Source organism: Carcharodon carcharias, chromosome 14 (assembly GCF_017639515.1).
Source record: "Carcharodon carcharias isolate sCarCar2 chromosome 14, sCarCar2.pri, whole genome shotgun sequence".
Classification (NCBI taxonomy): Eukaryota; Metazoa; Chordata; class Chondrichthyes; order Lamniformes; family Lamnidae; genus Carcharodon; species Carcharodon carcharias.
In genome coordinates, this window is record NC_054480.1 from 2,874,875 (window position 1) to 2,897,293 (window position 22,419).

Genomic DNA, 22,419 nt, shown 5'->3' on the forward strand with positions numbered 1-22,419 from the left:
GCACTGTCAGCAGCAGTCAGTCTGCACGGTCAGCAGCGGTCAGTCTGCACTGTCAGCAGCAATCAGTCTGCACGGTCAGTCTGCATGGTCAGTCTGCACGGTCAGCAGCGGTCAGTCTGTATGGTCAGCAGCGGTCAGTCTGCACAGTCAGCAGCGATCAGTCTGCACGGTCAGTCTGCATGGTCAGTCTGCACGGTCAGCAGCGGTCAGTCTGTATGGTCAGCAGCAGTCAGTCTGCACGGTCAGCAGCGGTCAGTCTGCACAGTCAGTCTGCATGGTCAGTCTGCACGGTCAGCAGTGGTCAGTCTGCACGGTCAGCAGCAGTAAGTCTGCACGGTCAGCAGTGGTCAGTCTGCATGGTCAGCAGCGGTCAGTCTGTATGGTTAGCAGCGGTCAGTCTGCACTGTCAGCAGCGGTCAGTCTGCACGGTCAGCAGCAGTAAGTCTGCACGGTCAGCAGCGGTTAGTCTGCATGGTCAGCAGCGGTCAGTCTGTATGGTCAGCAGCGGTCAGTCTGCACTGTCAGCAGTGGTCAGTCTGCATGGTCAGCAGCGGTCAGTCTGTATGGTCAGCAGCGGTCAGTCTGCACGGTCAGCAGTGGTCAGTCTGCACGGTCAGCAGCGGTCAGTCTGTATGGTCAGCAGCGGTCAGTCTGCACGGTCAGCAGCGGTCAGTCTGCACAGGAGTGAGACACAGTGAGCAGTGACTGTTATTAGACCTGAACAGGCTCCCACTTCCCTGCATCACTTCACCAGGAGCTGCTTGTGTTGCCTCTTGTAGTGTTTCACCAGACAGCTGGTAATGCCCAGAGCCCCACCCTTCACAAATCGCACAAAATTATCACCCACCAGAGGACCCATGGCAAAGAGGCCGGGCTCCTGAAGCAACTCGTATGTGTAAGGATGAATCTGCAAAGGGTTATAACGGCAGGAGATTGGCATCTTAGTGTTCAGTCCCAGGTAGCTACCATTGTCCCTAAGGAAGGAGAGTCTGGGGTTAGTGCCAATCAGCACCAGGACCATGGAGGTCTTCACCACTGTCTGTCGCTTATCCCAGCTTTCCAGGATACATTTCTTATCTGGCTTGAAACTGCCGACGTGATGCCGGGGGTAACTGGTGTAACCTCGATAAGAAGCCGACTCTCCACCAACGCTCTGCTGACTCATCATCTGGTGAACCTTGTGGTATTCTGGGTAAAGCACTTTGGGCAGCTGGTTAAATATCAGGCCGGGGTCAGTGACTGCCCGTCGGAAGCTGTGGAGAACGGGGATTCCATAGTGATGGGCACAGAGAATGGCATCGGCCGCAGTGAGTCCGGCCCCGATGACCAGCACCGGCTCCGAGTGCTCGCTCACACGGCCCTGGATAATGGCCGTCTCAAACTCCGAAATGCTGTGACAGACATGAGGCAGGTCCTCGCCCTCCACACCCAGCCTTGTGGGCTGGTCGTGTGTCCCAGTCGCTAAGACCACATTCTCCGCAAAGATCAGAAAGGGGGTCTGGGCCCCGTCTCGCCCCGTCTGGTAACCTTTGGCTTGCCAGACCGTCCGTGCCGCTGTCTCACTCCTTTCCCCCTCCCCGCTCTCCCGGTTGACTCTCCGCTTGCCGCCCTCCTCACTCTCCGCAACATCCCCGATCCGGCACAGCGATGTCAGGCAGCTGCTGGACACAAAGTTCTTCTCAAGGTCCATCTCACTGACAAAATGCTGGTAATAGGCAGCAACTTCAGCTGGGATCACTCGGTCATTCCTTCGATTCCTGCTGGGAGGGAATGGGGGTGAGAGACAGGGAGGTGGGATGGGAGAGGAGGGGGGAGGGGGGTGGGGAGGGCAGGGGGGACGTGGGGGCGGGGAGGTTGGGGGAGGGGGAGAGGGAGGGAGGGGGAGGGGGAGAAGGAGCGGGGGGAGTTGGGGGAGGGGGAGAGGGAGGCAAAAGAGGAAAAGAAACAAAATGTAAAAGATATAAATGAAGGATTTGGGGTATTTACAGGGGGTTGGACTGACGTCCTTTAACCCCCCTCCCCGCCCCCCCCCCCAGCTACTGTCTGTATTTGTAACTCTGAACATTAACTTTTTTGCAAAAAGGAGAGTTTGTTGGGAAAAGGAGGCAGCCAATCAACTTCTCACGCCGTTCACCCTTGGATCTGTAAACCTAGATATCGTGAGGGTAAAAGTCGATTCCTGTCAATGACCCCAACACCAGTGACTCAATCCTGAAGCCTCTGAGGGGAATGGGTTCCTCTCTCTCTTGGATCAGTGTCGAAGGAAAGGTTACTCTGAGGACGAGGGGCAGAATGGCCAGCACCTCTGCTCGTAATGGGGTGGCAAAGAGTCATTGCTGGACACATAGAAGGTGAAGGAGGCCATTTGGCCCCACTGTTTTTGTACTGGACCCATGTAGCAGGGCAAAGGACAGTGAAGGTGGTGGGATGGTGGGGCTGGGGGAATGAAGGGGGTCACTGACCCTTCGTTTACAGATTTGAACCCAGGGCCCAACTTTGTTCTCAAATTGGCTGCACATACACTAAACTCTTACTGACAATTCAAGAAACACAAACACTACAGGACTTACACAGGACGGGCACAAACACAGACCTGGGAGAGGGAATGAGTGGACACGCTGCTCCGGGAGGGGGGGGAAGCAGACCCAGGCCCTGGGAGTGAGGGTGGGGGTGGGGCTGGGGGATGGAGGGATGGGCTGATGGTGAATCTATACATTTTCCATCGAGATTTCATCCTGGTTAAATGTCACTGAGGATACAGGGGGTAGGTGTGGAAAGCAGAGTGTTTGAAACCTTAAACACCCTCAACTCACACTGAGATATCGATTGGATAGTGAGGGAGAAACCGAATACAGGGATTGGCTGAGAAGAGGCGGTGGGTGAAGAGCTGAGGGATTGAGCTCCAGTGCTGGTGAGAAGGGGGAGTGAGAGGGTGAGGGAGTGGGGTGAGGGAGGGAGTGGGGTGAGGGAGGGAGTGGGGTGAGGGAGGGAGTCACAAGGATAGTTGGAGAGATGGTGGATGGTGAGGTTTAGATCATGGAGATCACTTGTCACTGGAACAGGAGCTGAAGTTAATAGTGAATGAATTCCATATTCAAACCCTTCTCTGACTAAAGACCTCCCCTTCAATTCTTTCTGTGCTATTTGCTGTTCTGTGTTCTCTCCTCACTGATCTTCTAACTCATGTACTCCTGCAGACTTTCAAAACCTTCATCATTATTTCACATCACTCTCTCCAATGCAGCATCTTCAGCTAAATTTCAAAATATTCTGGCCCTCAAATCCAAAATCCGATCTTTTAGTAAATAGGAACAAGCCCTGTCCAGCTCCATGGAACATCACTGAGCACTCACTTTTTACCACAAGCTCCTCACCCTTGGCCACTCACCCTTGACTCTTGACCACACCTCTTCCAGTCCTCCTCTGCCTTCAACTATCTCTCTATTCATGTGACTACCTTTTACTCAATACCATGCCCATTATCTTCCCTTCTGTCTCTTATGTGGGACTTTATCAAATTTTTCCAAAAACCCTGGACATCCTGTTAATGGACAGTAATCTCACCCCTGAGTCAGAAGGTTGAGAGTTTAAGCCCCACTTCAGTACTTAAGCAGAGAATCTAGACTCTCACTCCAGTGCAGTACTGAGGGAATACTGCACTGTCAGAGGTGCTCTCTTTCAGTTGAGAGGTTAAACCGAGGCCTTGCCTGCTTTCTGAGGTGGATGCTAAAGATTCCCTGGCCACTATTTCGAAGAGGAGCAGGAGAGTTCTCCCTGGTGTCCTGGTCAATATCTATACCTCAAAAAACATCACAACAATAGATAATCTGGTCATTTCCACATTACTGTTTGTGGGAGCTTGCTGTGCATAAATTGGCTGCCGTGTTTCTTACACTAAAACAGAGGCTACACTTCAAAAGTACTTCATTAAATGGGAATCACTTTGGGACATTGTGAGGTCATGAAACGCTATATAAATGCAAGTCATTTTGCTTCTTTTCTTCAATGAATTTGTTAATGTTGGTCAACCACAATCCATGGTGATTGGCTGCGATTAACAACAGGACAGGACTTGATAGAGGTACCAGAAAGAATGGGTGCGGGGGGCAAATACTCACTGGGCTCACACACAATAATGAGGGAGAGTGAGGAACCTGACCCCAGTGAAGCATCACACATTGGAGAGTGCAGCAGCGGAACACAGGAGCAGCATGAGGAGCTACAGACCTTCCAGCCTATTCCACCATTCAATAAGACCATGGCTGGTCTGTATCAATGCCATCTGCTCACTTAGCCCCCATATCCCTCAAATGAAAGCAAAACACTTCAGATGCTGGAAATCTGAAATCAAAACAGACAATGCTGGAAAATCTCAGAAGGTCTGACAGCATCTGAGGAGAGAGAAACAGAGTTAATGTTTCTGGTCATATTGGACTCGACACGTTAACTCTGACAGATGCTGCTGGACCTGCTGAGTTTTGCCAGCTCTTTGTTTTTATCCCAGATCCTTCAATAGCCTCTCTGGCAAAAATCTATCGCCCTCCGATTTAAAATGATTAATTGAGTGAGCATTGGCAGCATTTTGTGAGAGTGTTCCACAATCCTACCATCCTTTTTTGTGAAGGAATGTTTCCCTATTTCTCTGTCAAATGGCCCTGACTCACCCACTAGCAGAATGAGCTTCTCCCAATCCACCAGTTCAAAATCTAAATGTCTCAATCAATTCATCCTTTAACCTTCCATATTCCTTGGGAATACTGGCCCAGTTTGTGAAATCTCTCCTCCTAATCTAACCCTTGAAGCCCTGGTAACATTCTGGTGAATCTACATCGCCCTCCTTCAGGGACAAGATATCCTAAGGTGCAATGCCCAGAACTGAACACAATGCTCCAGATGTGGTCTAACCAGGACTTTGTATGGCTCCAACATCACTGCCTCTCCTTTATATTCTAGTCCTCTCAATATAAACATCCTGGTGAAGGGGCATTGCTCTCCTTCAGGGACAATCTATCCTTTCTGAACGGCTAAACCCCTGTGGGTTGGGCCCATTAAAGGGGAGCGACTGTGCTGTTGGAATTGCTACAGACCTTCGCTTCTCTCCGACCCAGTCCTTCAGTTTCAAACCCGGCAACTCCATCCAATTCCCAAGGCTCACTGTCAGCATCGAACCCTCCATAGTCTGCAAAACAACACATCAACTGTTCAGGAGAGTGAGTGAAAACAGAAAGGAGCAACTTTGCTGTGAATGGCTGCTAATGAGGACAGCAGCCTCTGTGAAACTGAACGGAGATCTTAAGATTATGGAAGGTTTTGATAGGGTCGACATAGAGAAAACGTTTCCTCTTGCAGATGAGAACAGAACTAGGGGCTATCAATATAAGATAGTCACTAATAAATCCAACAGGGGGAATTCAGGAGAAACTTCTTTACCCAGAGTGGAGATAATGTGGGACGCGCTACCAAAGGGAGTGGTTGAGGTGAATAGTGTAGGTAGATTGAAGGGAAAGCTGGATAAACACATGGGGGAGAAAGAAACAGAAGGATAGGTTGATAGGTTGAGATGATGTAAGGGTGGGATGACGCTCATGTGGTGCAGAAACACCAGCACAGACCAGTTGGGTAGGTAGCCTGTTCCTGTGCTGTACATTTTGTACAAACAGGGTTCACCTGAATAGTGACCAACTCAGAGAAGATGGGCTTCACCCAGCAATGGTGTAATCTCCCTGTCCCAGTCATGTACAAGGTGTGATCACTTTAGCCAAGGTGGTAGAGAGACAGGACCGCACCACAGGGAGAGGCTCTGTTCCAGAATGTTAATTTTAAAATCTCTTTTAGAAAAGAAATGTTGCTGCAATAAGGGTTGACATCAGCTAAGGAGAATGCACCAGGGTGGGGTACTGATTCTAGCAGCCTCCTGTTACACAAGTGCACATATCAATTGCACAAAATTAGCAGTCCCACATCACACCCAATCACATTTCAGAGAAAATTAGGTAAAAACAAGTGTCACTCAATAGCTCACATGAGCTCAGGTCCTGGAGCAAGACTCAGTGAGTTAGCAGGTTGGGTATCCAAGTCCTGCTCCAGGACCTGACCTCACAACCCGGTGCCATTGCGAGGGAGTGCTGCATCGTCAGAGGTGCTGAATTTTATGGGAGACTGTCTGCTCAGGTCCTGTGTATGGATATCCTGATGTCTTATGTGCATGTTAAAGGTATTATGGCATTATTCAAAGCAGTGCTCTACAAATGATACCTCACAAACCTCATGGTGGTTAGTGGGATCTTGCTGTGTGAACAATGGTTGCTGTGCTCACCACAATGTTTAATGTACAAAGCAGGGGACTTAAAAAAGGTTGCTGCTGGCTTAAGCCGCTCCGTGAATCACTCAGAACAGAAAAGCATTAATAACTTGTGGAATTTATGGGTTACGGTGATCAGTTAGAAACAGGGCAGAATCTCGTCTCAGCGGGATTGTTTTCAGATTGCTGGGGTCGTGGTTTTCGTTACCAGAGCAAATCAATTAAGAGCCAGTCTCTGGGCTCCCAGACAATTGATGGTGGGCAGACAGGATGATGACATGTCCTTCTGTCAATGGAAGGATTTCTATTAAAGGGACCATGACATGTCACAGATAAACTGACCAGCATTAGGATTTTTAAGGCTGCAGCATCCACAGGAATGGAGTGGAGTCCAGGGAAGGCGGCTGCCTGGAGATCCTGCTGCAGGGTCGGAGAGGATACAGTGAGGTGAGCTCACTCGAGGACAGGAGGAAGAGGACAACCTCTCCAACCATGGCAAGGGTGGCACTGACCGAGGAAGTCAGCAGCGAGAGTGAGCTCCCTCCAACCTGGAGACAGTGCAGCACGAGGATTCAGGACCCCAGGAGGACAGGACAGTTGCCAAGCCTCCCACGCTCAGCATTCTCCTGCACAGTGCACCTCAGGCAGCAAACCTCCCAGCTACACTCACTCCCCTCTCCTCACATCCCCATCTGAACAGTTATCACTTACACTCACCCTCTTACATTCAGGCCTCACACTCACCCTCCACAAATTGGTCCTTTGCTCCTCTTCATTACAGGTACCCACACCTCTCTGTTTTCTCTCCTTGAGGAAGAAGAGAGCACACAACCTCAGGGAAAGACAGAGACCTGGGGGGTAAGGGGTGACCTCTGGTGACAGTTGTCGCGTCAGCTATCAGAGCGCCTGACGTATTGGTCCTCAGACATGTCAAGAAAGCTGACCTATGCCTGTACACCCTGGGTTGGGGATCCTGCCCCCTTCCAGTTGGATCTCTGGACAGGGGCATGTGGCTGAGGAGAAAGCAGCTGGTAGCTTGCCCTCTACTGTTGGCCCCTCAGCAGAGGTGGAAGGTGCAGCTGCTCCCATGTCGTGGTGAAGCCTGGTGGCACAGAAAATTCAGCTGAAGGTGAGTGAACTGCTCAACAGGTGAAGTGGCTTCTCAGACGTCGACAATGATCTGTCATGCAGTGGTAGCACTCTCTGAAAGAAGAAGTGCTTTGACCAGCAGCCTCTCACCTGGCCATGGCTGGAGCTCTTCAGTGTAATTACTCAAAGCCTTCCTAGCCTGTCAGTTTCAGTGATGAGCTGTTCTCTCTGTGCAATCTGTTCACCTCAATGGCCCTGGTGAATTACTGACAGGTCAGATAACAGCTTCCATGGCTGGGAAATTCAGGACTCAGGGCCAAATGGCCTCTTAAATGGCTTCTAAACAACCTCAACAAATTCTAAATGACTAAGCTGGTGGACCCACAAGGATCCTATCCTGTGGAAAACCAGCAGAATGCGGGATCATGTCGTACTCTAGAACTTTCCCACCACCCGCCACCCCCCCCCCCTCTCCACAATCAGAGAAACTTTTGGGACAGAAGGAGGTCACTTGGTGCATCATATCCATGTTGGACGTAAAAGTGCTATCCAGCCTCATCCCACTCTCCAGCTCTTGGTCTCCAGGTTACAGCATTTCAAGTGTGTATCTAAGTAATTTTTTAAATGTGATGAGGGTTGCTGCCTCTGTGACAACTTTCCAAATCTCCCCTCACATAAATTATTTAGTTTAAAGCCTTCTCTACAGCCCTGCTTATACCACTTACCAGAACAGTGATTCCAGCAAGGTTTAGGTGGAGAGCATCCCAGAAGTAGAGCTCCCTATTTCCGCAGTACTGGTGCCAGTGCCCAATGAATTGAAACCCACTTCTCCCACACCAATCTTTGAGCCACACATCCAACTCTCTGATCCAATTTACCCTACGCCAATTTGCTCATAGCTCAGGTAGTAATCCAGAGATTATTACCTTTTTGGTTCTGCTTTTCAATTTAACCCCTAGCAGCTTATAGTCCGTCAGTAGAACCTCTTTATCAGTCCTGCCTATATCATTGGTATCCCATGTGCACCATGACAATTAGATCCTTTCTTTCCCACCCAGGAGATGTCCTTAACCCTGGCATGAGGCAGGCAACACTGCCTTCTGGACTCATGCTCTTGGCTGCAGAGAACAGTATTTATCCCCCTAACTATACTGTTCCCTGCTACAACTACATTCCTTTTCACACCCTCCACCTTGAATGACCCCCTGTACCATGGAGCCATAGTCAGTTTGCTCATCCATGCTGCAGTCCCTGCTCTTGTCCACATAAACTGCAAGAATCTCAAACCTGTTGGGACAATTGCAGGGGCTGAGGCTCTTCCATTGCTACCTTCTGGATCCCCATAGCTGCCTCACTTGTAGTCACAACTCCCTGTCCCTGACCATGGACCAAATTCAAGCACCTAACCCAAGGGGTGTGACTGCCTCCTGGAACAAAGTGTCCAGATAACTTTCCCACTGATGCATTGCAGTGCCTGAAACTTTGACTTCAGCTCCTCAACTTTGAGCTGAAGCTCCTGGAGCTGCAGACACTTGCTGCAGATGTGGGTGCCACAGATCACACTGATGTCCACCAGCTGCAACAAATCAACTGCCCTGGCATCTTTATTGTGTTTTATTGAACTAATTAGGTTTAAAGCGGGCACCGTATCGTGTGAGAGTTTACAGAACAGCTGCATTATGGAATATTTTTGAGTTTTTTCCAGTTCTGTCACTATACTTACTCCACAATGAGAATTATAAATTCAAATTTCCTGCAAATCCCCAGCCCTGGGTTAATATTTTGAGTGCAGAATGAATAATTGATAGAATCTCTGTGAAGCCCAGGCAACAGCCACTCTTACGTGCCACGATCCTCCAGGTAACCCTGTGCCCAAGACAAGGTGTGATATGCTCTGCCAAGGCTCCAGTCTCCAGCACAGTGGTGAATCATGATCCAGCCCATAGTCGCCGCCAGGGAGGAGGAGCGTGTCAAACAGCACGGCCACTGGACTGGATGACCGTCCCTCTAACCCTTCAGCAAGATATTCCAGATCCTGGGGGCAGCGAAGATGACAAGCAATGAGTTAGTAACCTTCACAGCCAGAGTAAACAAGGGGTCAGAAGCAACTTGAACAGCTTTACGTGTTAATTAAGAGCGCCCTATCCCAGAGATTGGCAACTTGACATGGATAACGAAATGCTTAGTGTGGCCAGATAATTCCAACAGTCGGGATCAAATCATTACTAAAAAGTTGCACTCGCTGTCGATGTGGTGCATGCGCTGTTGCATCTTTGTGATGTCAATGCGAGCAAGGTGTCTCATTCGCTCGTCATGTCTGTGTACACCACACTCCTGATTTCATGGTTTTTACCGTGAAGGGACCTATTGTACTTGCAGCCACTCACATTTCAGTTGTCTGATCTTGGTACAAAAGTTCATACAATTCCTTTATGGGATTCTACTTTTCACCTGATTCCTTACAGCATTGCAGGAGCAGCTGCCCTTTTATACATCACAAGAGGCTGGTAAATAAAAAGCAAGCAGAGACAGAACACAGGGTTATTTCCCCTCGCAAACTCCAAGATGCCTCATTTCCTTTCTTGTTAAATGTGATAATAAGATAAAGTTGACAGCAGGAGTTTGTATAGTTGTCCAAAGCTGGTGATAGTGGGAAAAATGGATTATTCCAGAAACTGATGAAGCTCTGGCACAACTAGATTGTGGAGCAGTGCTCGGAGGTTTGTGTGTCTCTACACTGCTCTCCTTGTGCTACGTGTGCAGTTGCACTGAGAGTTTCTTCTTCAGTATTTGAAAGAAAAATAATACTTGAGGTGATTTGGGAGCTGGACAGGTTTCTATGGACATGTAGCACAGTACAGCTTTAATCACCCTGGTGCAGAATATGCAATAAATTAACACTGTGTCACCTGTTCTTGTTTCACGCACAATGGCCATAAACTAAAGCACGGTGGTCATCATTGGTTTTCAGCTCATGTGCAGACATGTATTGGTGTCCATCTTTGTGGCCAACCCACATTGGCAGGAGACACAGTGTTACTAAAGCAGGTTGCAAGAGGAGGGTTACAGGTCACAGGTCACAGGTCAGCAGTCACTCTACACGCAGATGTCCTCTAAGCAAAAAGTTTTAACGATGGAAAAACCTGTTTCTCTAGCTTGGCGAAAAAAGGACTTCAAACAGGATACCTACCCCAGAATCTAGCCTGACCTTCCTTTGCAGGAACGCAGAATGTTAACTATACCACACACCGTCAGACACAAAAACCCCAGCAATTCTTTCACACACAGGCTGCCCTGTAAATCACACTCGCTGTACAAAACACACCAGCCATTAAAAACATGCTTCCAATTCCAAATGTAGCATTCATCACAAAACAATTTCACAAAAACACTCACTGTATCCCATGTAAAAGGAATTTTTAAAAGATTAAATATTCTACATTCCACAAGAAATCTCCATCTGCCAGGAATACTGTCCACCTCACTCTTTTCTGCACATTTGACCCAGTCCAAAATCAACTAGACACAAAGGGGGCAGGAAGAAGCTGAGCTTTTAGATTCATTCCCAGGCCCCACTCTCAGAACTAGGTCCTGGGCTGAAATCAGACGAACCCAGCAAATAGATTGTGATATCGGACACGTTTACTATCTGGCTAATAATCAACTCATTGGTTAAAGCCGTCTGTTTGCATGTTCTCTTCACACTATTCTCTGGAAAGAGTGCTAAACACACACTGTGGGAAAACTCCCATGTCTGGTTTGCTTCTGGCTCTCTTTAAATGATAAAAACTGGGTGAACCTTGGCTGGTCCTGTGAACAGTTTTAGGATCCTGCTCTGAGAGCACCATGTTGTGAGAGAGCTTCCTCTTCAGTGTTCAGTGACCTGTGCATTGTAAGAAATGCATGAATAATACTGGGAATCAGGTCCACAGTTTGGGCATTATCCTGACATGGGGTGTTCACTAATTACACTATTTAAAAATCCCTAAAATCCATGCACAAACAGAAATTTGCAGCAGTGCATAAATATTCCAATTGAAATCAATCTTTCACGTGGGGTTAATGCATTCCCCACAAGGCTTAGAGGCTTGGGAGGAGAAATCCCTAATCTGATCACTATAAATATTGAAAAGCAATCGACAACCAACCACCAGCTGATTCCAGGTTGTAGAAACAGCAAATAAAACAAAAGCAGCAAGGTGGACTGCTGACAACTAGAATCTGATATTTCAGCAAGGAGAATGGAGAGAGGTTCAGGTCGGCAATGGTGTATCCTGGGAATTACTCACTAATCCCAGCAGCAGGAGCGACAAGAATCCTCCCGACCACCCCTGACGCTCACACTGTCAGCTCTCTTGGTCGGATCACTGGCAGCATCCATGGACTCAAATGCAGTGTGCAAACTTCAGTGACAAGTAACCAAGACAACCGAGAAGTTCAACCTACTTGCTAGACAATCACTTCTCTACTTGACTTGAGTCCTCTCCTCTACACATGAAGATATTAAATGGTTGCTGGGATGAAGTTGTACACATTCTCACATAATCCCCATGTTCAAACATGATCCATGACAGTGAGAGTTGGCAAACTATTCACCCAATATCCACGCATGGATCTCCGGTCATTTCTTGTAGAGAAGAGTTGACGTTTCGAGTCCTCATGACCCTTCGACAGAACTTGAGTGAGTCCAAGATGCTGCCAAACCTGCTGAGTTTTTCCAGGTAATTCTGTTTTTGTTTCTGTCATGGATCTCCAGTAGCAGCCAGTGAAGAACATAGGAACAGGATGAGGTCACTCAGTCACTCAAGGCTTTTCCATCATTAAGTTGGATCATGGCTTCTCTGTATCTTAACTCCATTTATCTATCTTAGTTTCATAACCCTTTTGTACCCTAAACCTGTCCCCACCAAAAAATTTATCAAGCGTAGTTTTGAAATTTTAAATTGGCCCTGCCATCTATCCACAGTTTTGGGGGAGAAAGTTCCAGATTTTCACGACCAGAAAAAACAGTTTCTCTCTACTGACCCTATTGAATCCTTTAATCATCTTAAATACCTCAATTAGATCACCCTTTAATCTCTTAAACATGATGGAGTGTAAACCTGTGTGTATAACCAGATGGTGCAGGTACTCAAAGGCAACAATAGCACTGGAGAGATTAATGGGATTAAAAACCGATAAATCCCCAGGGCCCGATAATCTACATCCCAGGGGACTAAAGGAGGTGGCCATGGAAACAGTGGATGTGTTGGTTGTCATCTTCCAAAATTGTGTAGATCCTGGAACAGTCCCAGCAGATTGGGGGGTGGAAAATGTAACCCCACTATTTAAAAAAGGGAGGGAGGGAGAGACCAGTGAATTCCAGGCCGGTTAGCCTAACATCAGTAGTAGGGAAAATGCTAGAGTCTGTTAGAGAGGATAACAGGGCAGTTAGAAAATATCGATGGGATTAAACAAAGTCAACAAGGATTTATGAAGGGAAATCAAACCTGACAAACCTACTGGAGTTTTTTGGGGACGTAACTAGCAGAATAGATAAGGGAGAACCAGTGGATGTGGTATATTTGGATTTTCAGAAAGCTTTTGATAAAGTCCCACATAAAAGGTTAGTGTGAAAAATTAAAGCACATGGGATTGGGGGTAATATATTGGCACGGATTGAGAATTGGTTAGCAGACAGGAAACAGAGAGTAGGAATAAATGGGTCTTTTTCGGAATGACAGGTGGTGACTAGTGGGGTACCGCAGGGATCAGTGCTTGGGCCCCAGCTATTCACAATGTATATCAATGATTTAGATGAGGGAACCAAATGTGATATTTCCAAGTTCGCTGTTGACATGAAACTTGGGAATGAGAGTGGTGAGGAGGATGTTAAGAGGCTTCAAGCGATTTAGACAGGTTGAATGAGTGGGCAAGTATAGAGCAGATGCAGTATAACATGTATAAGTTTTTTTTTATTCATTCATGGGATGTGGGTGTTGCTGGTTGGACCAGCATTTATTGCCCATCCCTAGTTGCCCTTGAGAAGGTGGTGGTGAGCTGCCTTCTTGAACTGCTGCAGTCCATGTGGTGTAGGTACACCCACAGTGCTGTTAGGGAGGGAGTTCCAGGATTTTGACCCAGCGACAGTGAAGGAACGGCCGATATATTTCCAAGTCAGGATGATGAGTGACTTGGAGGGTAACCTCCAGGTGGTGGTGTTCTCATCTATCTGCTGCCCTTGTCCTTCTAGATGTTAGTGGTCGTGGGTTTGGAAGGTGCTGTTGAAGGAGCTTTGGTGAATTCCCGCAGTGCATCTTGTAGATGGTACACACTGCTGCTACTGTGCGTCGGTGGTGGAGGGAGTGAATGTTTGTGGATGTGGTGCCAATCAAGCGGCTGCTTTGTCCTGGATGGTGTCAAGCTTCTTGAATGTTGTGGGAGCTGCACTCATCCAGGCAAGTGGGGAGTATTCCATCACACTCCTGACTTGTGCCTTGTAGATGGTGGACAGGCTTTGGGGAGTCAGGAGGTGAGTTACTCACCGCAGGTTTCCCAGCCTCTGACTTGCTCTTGCAGCCACAGTATTTATATGGCTAGTCCAGTTCAGCTTCTGGTCAATGGTAACCCCCCAGGATGTTGATAGTGGGGGATTCAGTGATGGTAATGCCATTGAATATCAAGGGGCGAAGGTTGGATCCTCTCGTGATGGAGATGGTCATTGCCTGGCATTTGTGTGGCGTGAATGTTACTTGCCGCTTGTCAACCAAAGCCTGGATATTGTCCAGGTCTTGCTGCATTTGGACATAGACTACTTCAGTATCTGAGGAGTCACGAATGGTGCTGAACATTGTGAAGTTATCCACTTTGGTGCGAAAAACAGAATGTCAGAGTATTATTTAAATGGTGATAGATTGGGAAATGTTGATGTACAAAGGGACCTGGGTGTCCTTGTACATCAATCACTGAAAGCAAGTATGCAGGTGCAGCAAGCAGTTAAGAAGGCAAATGGTATGTTGGCCTTCATTGTGAGAGGACTTGAGTACAGGAGCAAGGATATCCTACTGCAGCTGTACAGGGCCTTGGTGAGACCACACCTGGAGTACTGTGTGCAGTTTTGGGCTCCTTACCTAAGAAAGGATATACTTGCCATAGAGGGAGTGCAGCAAAGGTTCACCAGACTGATTCCTGGGATGACAGGATTGTTGTATGAGGAGAGATTGGGCTGACCAGGCCTGTATTTACTGGAGTTTAGAAGAATGAGAGGGGATCCCATTGAAACATATAAAACTCTGACTGGGCTGGACAGACTGGATGCAGAGATGATGTTTCCTCTGGCTGGGGGGTCTAGAACAAGGGGTCACAGTCTCAGGATATGGGGTAGACCAATTAGGACTGAGATGAGGAGAAATTTCTTCACTCAGAGGGTGGTGAACCTGTGGAATTCTCAACCACAGAGGCTGTTGGAGGCCGAGTCACTGAATATATTTAAGAAAGAAATGGATAGATTTCTGGACTCTAAAGCTTCCAGGGTACGGGGAGAGAGCGGGAGTACGGGGAGTAGTGGGTATGGGGAGAGAGAGCGGGAGTACAGGGAGTAGTGGGTATGGGGAGAGAGAGCGGGAGTACGGGGAGTAGTGGGTATGGGGAGAGAGAGCAGGAGTACGGGGAGTAGTGGGTATGGGGAGAGAGAGCAGGAGTACGGGGAGTAGTGGGTATGGGGAGAGAGAGCGGGAGTACGGGGAGTAGTGGGTATGGGGAGAGAGAGTGGGAGTACGGGGAGCAGTGGGTATGGGGAGAGAGAGCGGGAGTACGGGGAGTAGTGGGTATGGGGAGAGAGAGCGGGAGTACGGGGAGTAGTGGGTATGGGGAGAGAGAGCGGGAGTATGGGGAGTAGTGGGTATGGGGACAGAGAGTGGGAGTACGGGGAGTAGTGGGTATGGGGAGAGAGCGCGGGAGTACGGGGAGTAGTGGGTATGGGGAGAGAGAGCGGGAGTACGGGGAGTAGTGAGTATGGGGAGAGAGAGCGGGAGTACGGGGAGTAGTGGGTATGGGGAGAGAGAGCGGGAGTACGGGGAGTAGTGGGTATGGGGAGAGAGAGCGGGAGTACGGGGAGTAGTGGGTATGGGGAGAGAGAGCAGGAGTACGGGGAGTAGTGGATATGGGGAGAGAGAGTGGGAGTATGGCGTTGAGATAGAGGATCAGCCATGATCATATTGAATGGCGGAGCAGGTTGAAGGGCCGAATGGCCTCCTCCTGTTCCTATTTTCTATGTTTCTATTAATACCAAGCGTGTGGTCCCTGCCCTCACACCAATGAGTAAAGCCAGGCCTTTCCTGGTGGGTGCAGCTCAGTGAGTCACTGCATTAGTTAGAATAACCAGTTATGGAAATTATGCTAGGGTTTTGTCTTTCCTTTAGCAGGTGTGAGGGATGGAGTTGTCCTCAGTACCTTCACACTGCAGTCCCTAAAACAGCACAAATTCTCTCTCTAATCTGCCCTGCCCTCTGGGCACCACCCCAAATTTCCAATTTCACTGTATCTCCTGATGCCAACTAGAAGCCAAATGTGTGCACGCACACTCCCCTCGCATCGCCTCCACCCATGCACACTCCCCTCGCATCGCCTCCACCCATGCACACTCCCCTCGCATCGCCTCCACCCATGCACACTCCCCTCGCATCGCCTCCACCCATGCACACTCCCCTCGCATCGCCTCCACCCATGCACACTCCCCTCGCATCGCCTCCACCCATGCACACTCCCCTGGCATCGCCTCCACCCATGCACACTCCCCTGGCATCGCCTCCACCCATGCACACTCTCCTCACATCGCCTCCACCCATGCACACTCCCCTCGCATCGCCTCCACCCATGCACACTCCCCTCGCATCGCCTCCACCCATGCACACTCCCCTCGCGTTGCCTCCACGCATGCACACTCCCCTCGCATCGCCTCCACCCATGCACACTCCCCTCGCATCGCCTCTACCCATGCACACTCCCCTTGCATCGCCTCCACCCATGTACACTCTCCTCGCATTGCCTCCCCTAATGAGTGCAGTTTTCCCCATTGGTTGGTTACATGCTGTTACTTGGATCATCTCCAACAAGAGAGAATCTAACCACTGCTCCTTCAGATTCAATGGCATTACCATCGCTGAAGCTCCCACTGACAACATTCTGGGGGTTACCATTGACCAGAAGCAGAACTGGACTAGCCATATAAATACTATGGCTACAAGGGTAGGTCAGAGGCTAGGAATTCTGTGGTGTATAACTCCCTTCCTGACTCCTCAAAGCCTGTCCACCATCTACAAGGCACAAGTCAGGAGTGTGATGGAATACTCCCCACTTGCCTGGATAAGTGCAACTCCCACAACACTCAAGAAGCTTGACACCATCCAGGACAAAGCAGCCCGCTTGATTGGCACCACATCCACAAACATTCACTCTCTCCACCAACAAACAGTAGTAGCAGTGTGTACCATCTACAAGATGCACTGCAGGAACTCATCAAGTCTCCTTAGGCAGCACCATCCAAACCCACAACCACTACCACCTAGAAGGACAAGCACGGCAGATAGATGGGAACACCACCACCTGGAGGTTACCCTCCAAGTCACTCACCATCCTGACTTGGAAATATATTGTCGTTCCTTCACTGTCACTGGGTCAAAATCCTGGAACTCCCTCCCTTACAGCACTGTGGGTGTACCTACACCACATGGACTGCAGCAGTTCAAGAAGGCAGCTCACCACCACCTGCTCAAGGGCAACTAGACTCAGACATTTACAGTACAGAAGGAGGCCATTCGGCCCATCATGTCCACACCGGTCAACAAAGATCTGACGACACTAATCCCATTTTCCAGTGCTTGGCCCATAGCCCTAGAGGCTGTGGCAACGCCAGTGAATATCTAAATACTTCTTAAATGTTACAAGAGTTTCTGACTCAACCACCCTTTCAGGCAGTGAGTTCCAGACCCCCTCCAGCTTCTGGGTGAAAAAAATTCTCCTGAACTCCCCTCTTAGCTTTCTACCTCTTACCTTAAAATCTATGCCTCCTGGTTATTGAACCCAAAGTACCTTCCTATCCACCCTATCTATGTCCCTCATAACTTATCCACCTCTATCAGGTTCCCTCTCTACCTTCGCTGCTCCAAGGAAAACAACCCCAGCCTATCCAATCTTTCCTCATAGCTCAGACCCTCCAGCCCAGGCAGCATCCTGGTAAATCTCCTCTGCAGCCTCTCCAGTGCAATCACATCCTTCCTATAATGTGGTGACCAGAACTGCACACAGTACTCCAATTGCGGCCTAACCAGCATTTTATACAGTTCCAGCATAACCTCCCTGCTCTTGTATTCTATGCCTCAGCTAATAAAGGCAAGTATCCCATATGCCTTCTTAACCACCTTATCTACCTGTCCTGCTACCTTCAGGGATCTGTGGATATGCACACCAAGGTCCCTTTGATCTTCAGTACTTTCCAGGGTCCTACCATTCATAATGTAATCCCTTGCCTTGTTAGCCCTCCCCAAGTGCATTACCTCACACTTTTCCAGGTTGAATTCCATTTGCCACTGCTCTGGCCACCTGACCAGTCCATTGGTATCCTCCTGCAGTTTACAGCTCTCCTCTTCACTATTTATTACCCTACCAATTTTCATGTCATCTGCAAACTTCTTGATCCTACCCCCAACATTTAAGTCCAAATCATTTATGTACACCACAACCAGCAAGGGCCCCAGCACCGAGCCCTGCAGAACCCCACTGGAAACAGACTTCCAGTCACAGAAACATCCCTCTACCATCACCCTCTGCTTCCTGCCTCTCAGCCAATTTTGGATCCAACGTGCCACTTTGCCTTGGATCCCATGGGCTCTTACTTTCTTGACCAGTCTGCCAAGAGGGACCTTATCAAAAGCCTTGTTAAAGTCCATGTAGACCACGTCAAATGCATTACGCAGTGGGCGTCACTGGCTAGGCCAGCATTTATTGTCCATCCCTTCGGGAAGGGCAATTAGGGATGGGCAATAAATGCTGGCCTAGCCAGCGATGCCCGCATCCCATGAATGAATTAAAAAAATACTCCTGTTGCTACCTCCCAGCAGCCATTAATGATCCCATTCCCACTGCTTTGCTATTTTCCATTTCCCACAACAGCCAGCTGGTGACCTCTCCAAAACTGTTTGCCAGTCTAACACCAGCTGAATAGGGGCACGTTGGTGCTGTTTCAGTCAGCATGGGGAGTCGGATTGAGACAGAGTTTGGGTTCTGTTTTTAACCTGGCATTTTGACAGCATGTGTAGGTACATACATTACCTGGTCAACGATTGACAGGTGACGATTCTCTTCCAGTTTGTGCTGTAGAATTGGGTTTGTGTGACTTGCTCCAGGAGACAGGTAGGGCCTGTGCCCAGACAGTAGGTAGGACAGGCAAATCCCAGAGGGACCATTTCCTGAAGGATAAATAACATTTGTTTGCATAGTTCAGGGCTGCACCATCGTAGGAGCTGGAGGAGGCCAATCAGCCCCTCGAGCCTGCTTTCCCATTCAATTAGATTATGGCTGATCTGGTTTTCAACTCTACTTCTCAGCCATTGGTCTAAATCCCTCGATACACTTTCCCAACAAAAATGTATCAACCTCAGTGCTCCAATTGTCCCTCATTATACACAGTCTTTCGAGGTGACAGAGTTCCAAATGTCCACTTTGTGTGAAGAATCGTCACCATTCCGTTATCCTTTTTGATTCCTTTTGGTATCTGTGTACAACCTGTGTATTTATATAGCACCTTTAGTGGAATCAAACATCCCAAGGTGCCTCACAGGACCATTATCAAACAAAATATGACATCGAGCCAAGTAAGGAGATATTAGGACAGATGACCAAAAGGGGTAGGTTTTAAGGAGCACCTTTAAGGAGGAGAGAGAGAGAGAGAGGGAGAGAGAGGTGGAAAGGTTTAGGAAGAAAATTCCAGAGCTTAGGGCCCAGGCAATTAAAGGCACAGGTACCAATGGTGGAGCAATAGAAATCAGGGATGCTCAAGAGGCCAGAATGAGAGGAGCGCAGATATCTCAGAGGGATATAGGGCTGGGGCAGGTTACAGAGGTAGGCAGGGGCGAGGCCATAGATGGATTTGGCTCCTCAGACAGCACCTTCCAAACCCACGACCACTACCATCTAGAAGGACAAGGGCAGCAGATAGATGGGATCACCACCACCTGGAAGTTCCCCTCCAAGTCACTCACCATCCTGACTTGAAAATATATCGCCGTTCCTTCACTGTCACTGGGTCAAAATCCTGGAACTCCCTCCCTTACAGCACAGTGAGTGTACCTACACCACAGGGACTGCAGCGGTTCAAGAAGGCAGCTCACCACCACCTTCTCAAGGGCAATTAGGGATGGGTAATAAATGCTGGCCCAGCCAGAGAAGCCCACATCCTGTGAATGAATTAAAATAATAGAGATGAGAATTTTAAATTGGACGCTTCACTAGCTTAGGAGGCAACGTGGATGAACACAGGAGTAGCGGGTGAATGGGGTTTGGTCTGAGTTAAGACACAGGCAGTCGAATTTTGGATGAGCTCAGATTTCAGGGGAGTTGAAGGTGAAAGGTCAGCCAAGGCTGTGTCGAGAGGTGACAAAGGCATGGATGAGGGTTTCAGCAGTGGATCGTCTGAGACGGGGTGGAGTTGGACGATGGTATGAAGGTGGAAATGGGCAGGTCTTAGTGGTGGTGCAAATATGAAGTTGTTAACTTATCTTGGGGTCAAATGTGAACAGACTGATTTAATCTCAGCCTGTGGCTCGGGAGAGGGATGAAGTTCAGTAGCTAGGAATCAGTCGTTAGCGGGCAGCAAGGACAATAGCTTTGGTCTTCGTCATTTTTAATTGGATGAAATTCTTCTTCATTCATTACAGGATATTGACAAGCAGTCTGCTAATTTAGAGAGCGAGAGAGACACCAGAGGTAATGTGCAAGAGCAGGAAGATTTAGAGTTAAATGATTTGTGTAACTGGACTCCCTAATCTCTGTTTTTCTACGGTTTCTAGTTTTTCACCATTCAGAAAATACTCTGTTTTGGGTCCAAAGTGGACAGCATCACATTTCTAATATTGCCCTCTTACGTCCGTTCATTTCATCTTTCTATGTCCCTTTATTTTAGCCTCAACTGCAAACTTGGATAAACAAACAGCACAGAAATGATGGGTCAAATGGCCTTCTGTGCTTTAACAATTCTATGATTCTAACTCTCTATTCCTTTATTCAAGCCATTAATAAATATGGTGAAAAGCTGAGGCCCCAGAACTGACCCCTGGGAACAACATTTGTCACATCTCACCAATCAGAATACCTGCCCTTTATCCTCTCTCCAACTCCGAGATAACAAACAATTTCCAACAAAATCAACAGGTTCCCAGTCACCCTATGTGTGTGGGGGAGGGAAGGTGGCCATTTCTCTCTCCCCAGAGGTCACCCCTCTCATCTACTGCAGCCCAAACAACTTGGGCTAGGGTTGCTAAGGGAACAAGGCTTAAAGGCCCCAAACGTGTACAAGGGATGTTGGAGAAGTCCTCCTGGCTAAACCCAAGTGTTCCCCAGCACAAAGCCCTCGGCAGCTTTGCACTGCTCATTTGGGCACCAAGAAAGCCTAGTGGGAGGAATCCCAGTGCCAGTGGGAGGAATCCCAGTGCCAGTGGGAGGAATCCCAGTGTGCCAGCGACGCCTGGATTAATCCCTGTCCACACACAACATGAACATACCTACGATAAGGACAGGGATAGTCAGTGACCCGTCTTTGGGCAGCACCTTCTCTTCCATCACAGGCATCATGGTTGCTCAGCAATGGACCTGTTCAGATTAAACCTGTGCTGACGTATCGCAGACACTTTTTCTGTTGAAGACTTGGTGTTAAACTGAGGGAGAAAAATAAGAAACACAATCAGTTTAAATGTAAAAACTGGAAGGCAGCATAAATGTTATTGAAGATGCCGTGTGGTAGGACAGCACTCACTTGAATGTTTCTAGTTGTTGGTGCCTTTTACATAGAATATACAGCACAGAAACAGGCCATTCAGCCCAACTGGTCTGTGGTGGTGTTTATGCTCCTGACAAGCCCCCCCATCCCAACCCCTCTTTGTCTCAATTTTTCCTCTGATTCATGTCCCCCTTGTGTGTTTATCCAGCTTCCCCTTAAATGTATCTATCCTATTCATGTCCACCACTCCCTGTGGGAGTGAGTTCCACATTCTAATCACTCTCTGGGTAAAGACGTTTCTCCTCAATTCCCCATTGGATTCATCAGTGACTGTCTTATATCGATGGTCTCTAATTCTGTTCCTTGCAAGTGGAAATATTTTTTTAATCTAAAGACCTCTATTAAACCATCCTTCAGATTTACAATTCTGGTTATGGTGAAAATTTTATTTAACAGAGGGCACTGGTGAGAAGTGACTGAAGCATTCTGGGAGAAGTCAGCGCAGTCACCATGACTCAGGAGGGAATCGAGGAGAAGGACTCTTGCACTCAACATTTGAAAAAGAGCACGGATCTTGAAGGCAGGTCAGTTGAAAAAGAGCGCGGAGATTGTAAATAAAAGGAGGGGAAGCTGAAGAGGAGCGGCCAGTGTGTGAGCGGCCAGCGTGTGAGGGCCCAGTGAAGGAGTGGAGCTTTGAGGCTTTGGCTCGAGAGGCTTTGGTGAGCAGAGACTGAGGACGAGCTTGTTCCCAGTGGCGTAGGACCGGGTAAAGTCCTTTAAGTAAATTAGGAGTAGGTAATGGAGGCAGCACTTGGAGCAGTCGAGTGCTCCGAATGCAGCATGTGGGAAGTCTGGGACAGCACAATTGTCCCTGATGACTACACCTGCAAAAGGTGCATCCAGCTGCAGCTCCTGAGAAGCCAAGTTAGGGAGCTGGAGCTGGAGCTGGATGAACTTCAGATCATTCGGGAGGCAGAGGCAGTAATAGGCAGGAGTTTCAGGGAGACAGTCACCCCTAAAAGTCAGGGGGCAGATAGCTGGGTGAATGTCAGGAGAGGGA

The 22,419-nt window shown here is 48.5% G+C and overlaps 1 protein-coding gene across 1 annotated transcript in view; it reads right to left on the reverse strand.

The window, feature by feature from the left end:
• Positions 1-250: 250 nt before the first annotated feature.
• osgn1 (oxidative stress induced growth inhibitor 1) overlaps positions 251-22,419 on the reverse strand; it is a 78,374-nt gene continuing 56,205 nt past the window's right edge. Inside the window, exons 4-8 of the mRNA XM_041204806.1 lie at positions 21,145-21,297; positions 18,698-18,834; positions 9,234-9,425; positions 5,088-5,179; positions 251-1,757 (exon numbers count right to left, since the gene is read on the reverse strand). Of these exons, the coding sequence (XP_041060740.1) occupies positions 743-1,757; positions 5,088-5,179; positions 9,234-9,425; positions 18,698-18,834; positions 21,145-21,214 (1,506 nt within the window). The 5' untranslated portion in view covers positions 21,215-21,297 and the 3' untranslated portion in view covers positions 251-742. The remainder of the gene's footprint in view (positions 1,758-5,087; positions 5,180-9,233; positions 9,426-18,697; positions 18,835-21,144; positions 21,298-22,419) is intronic.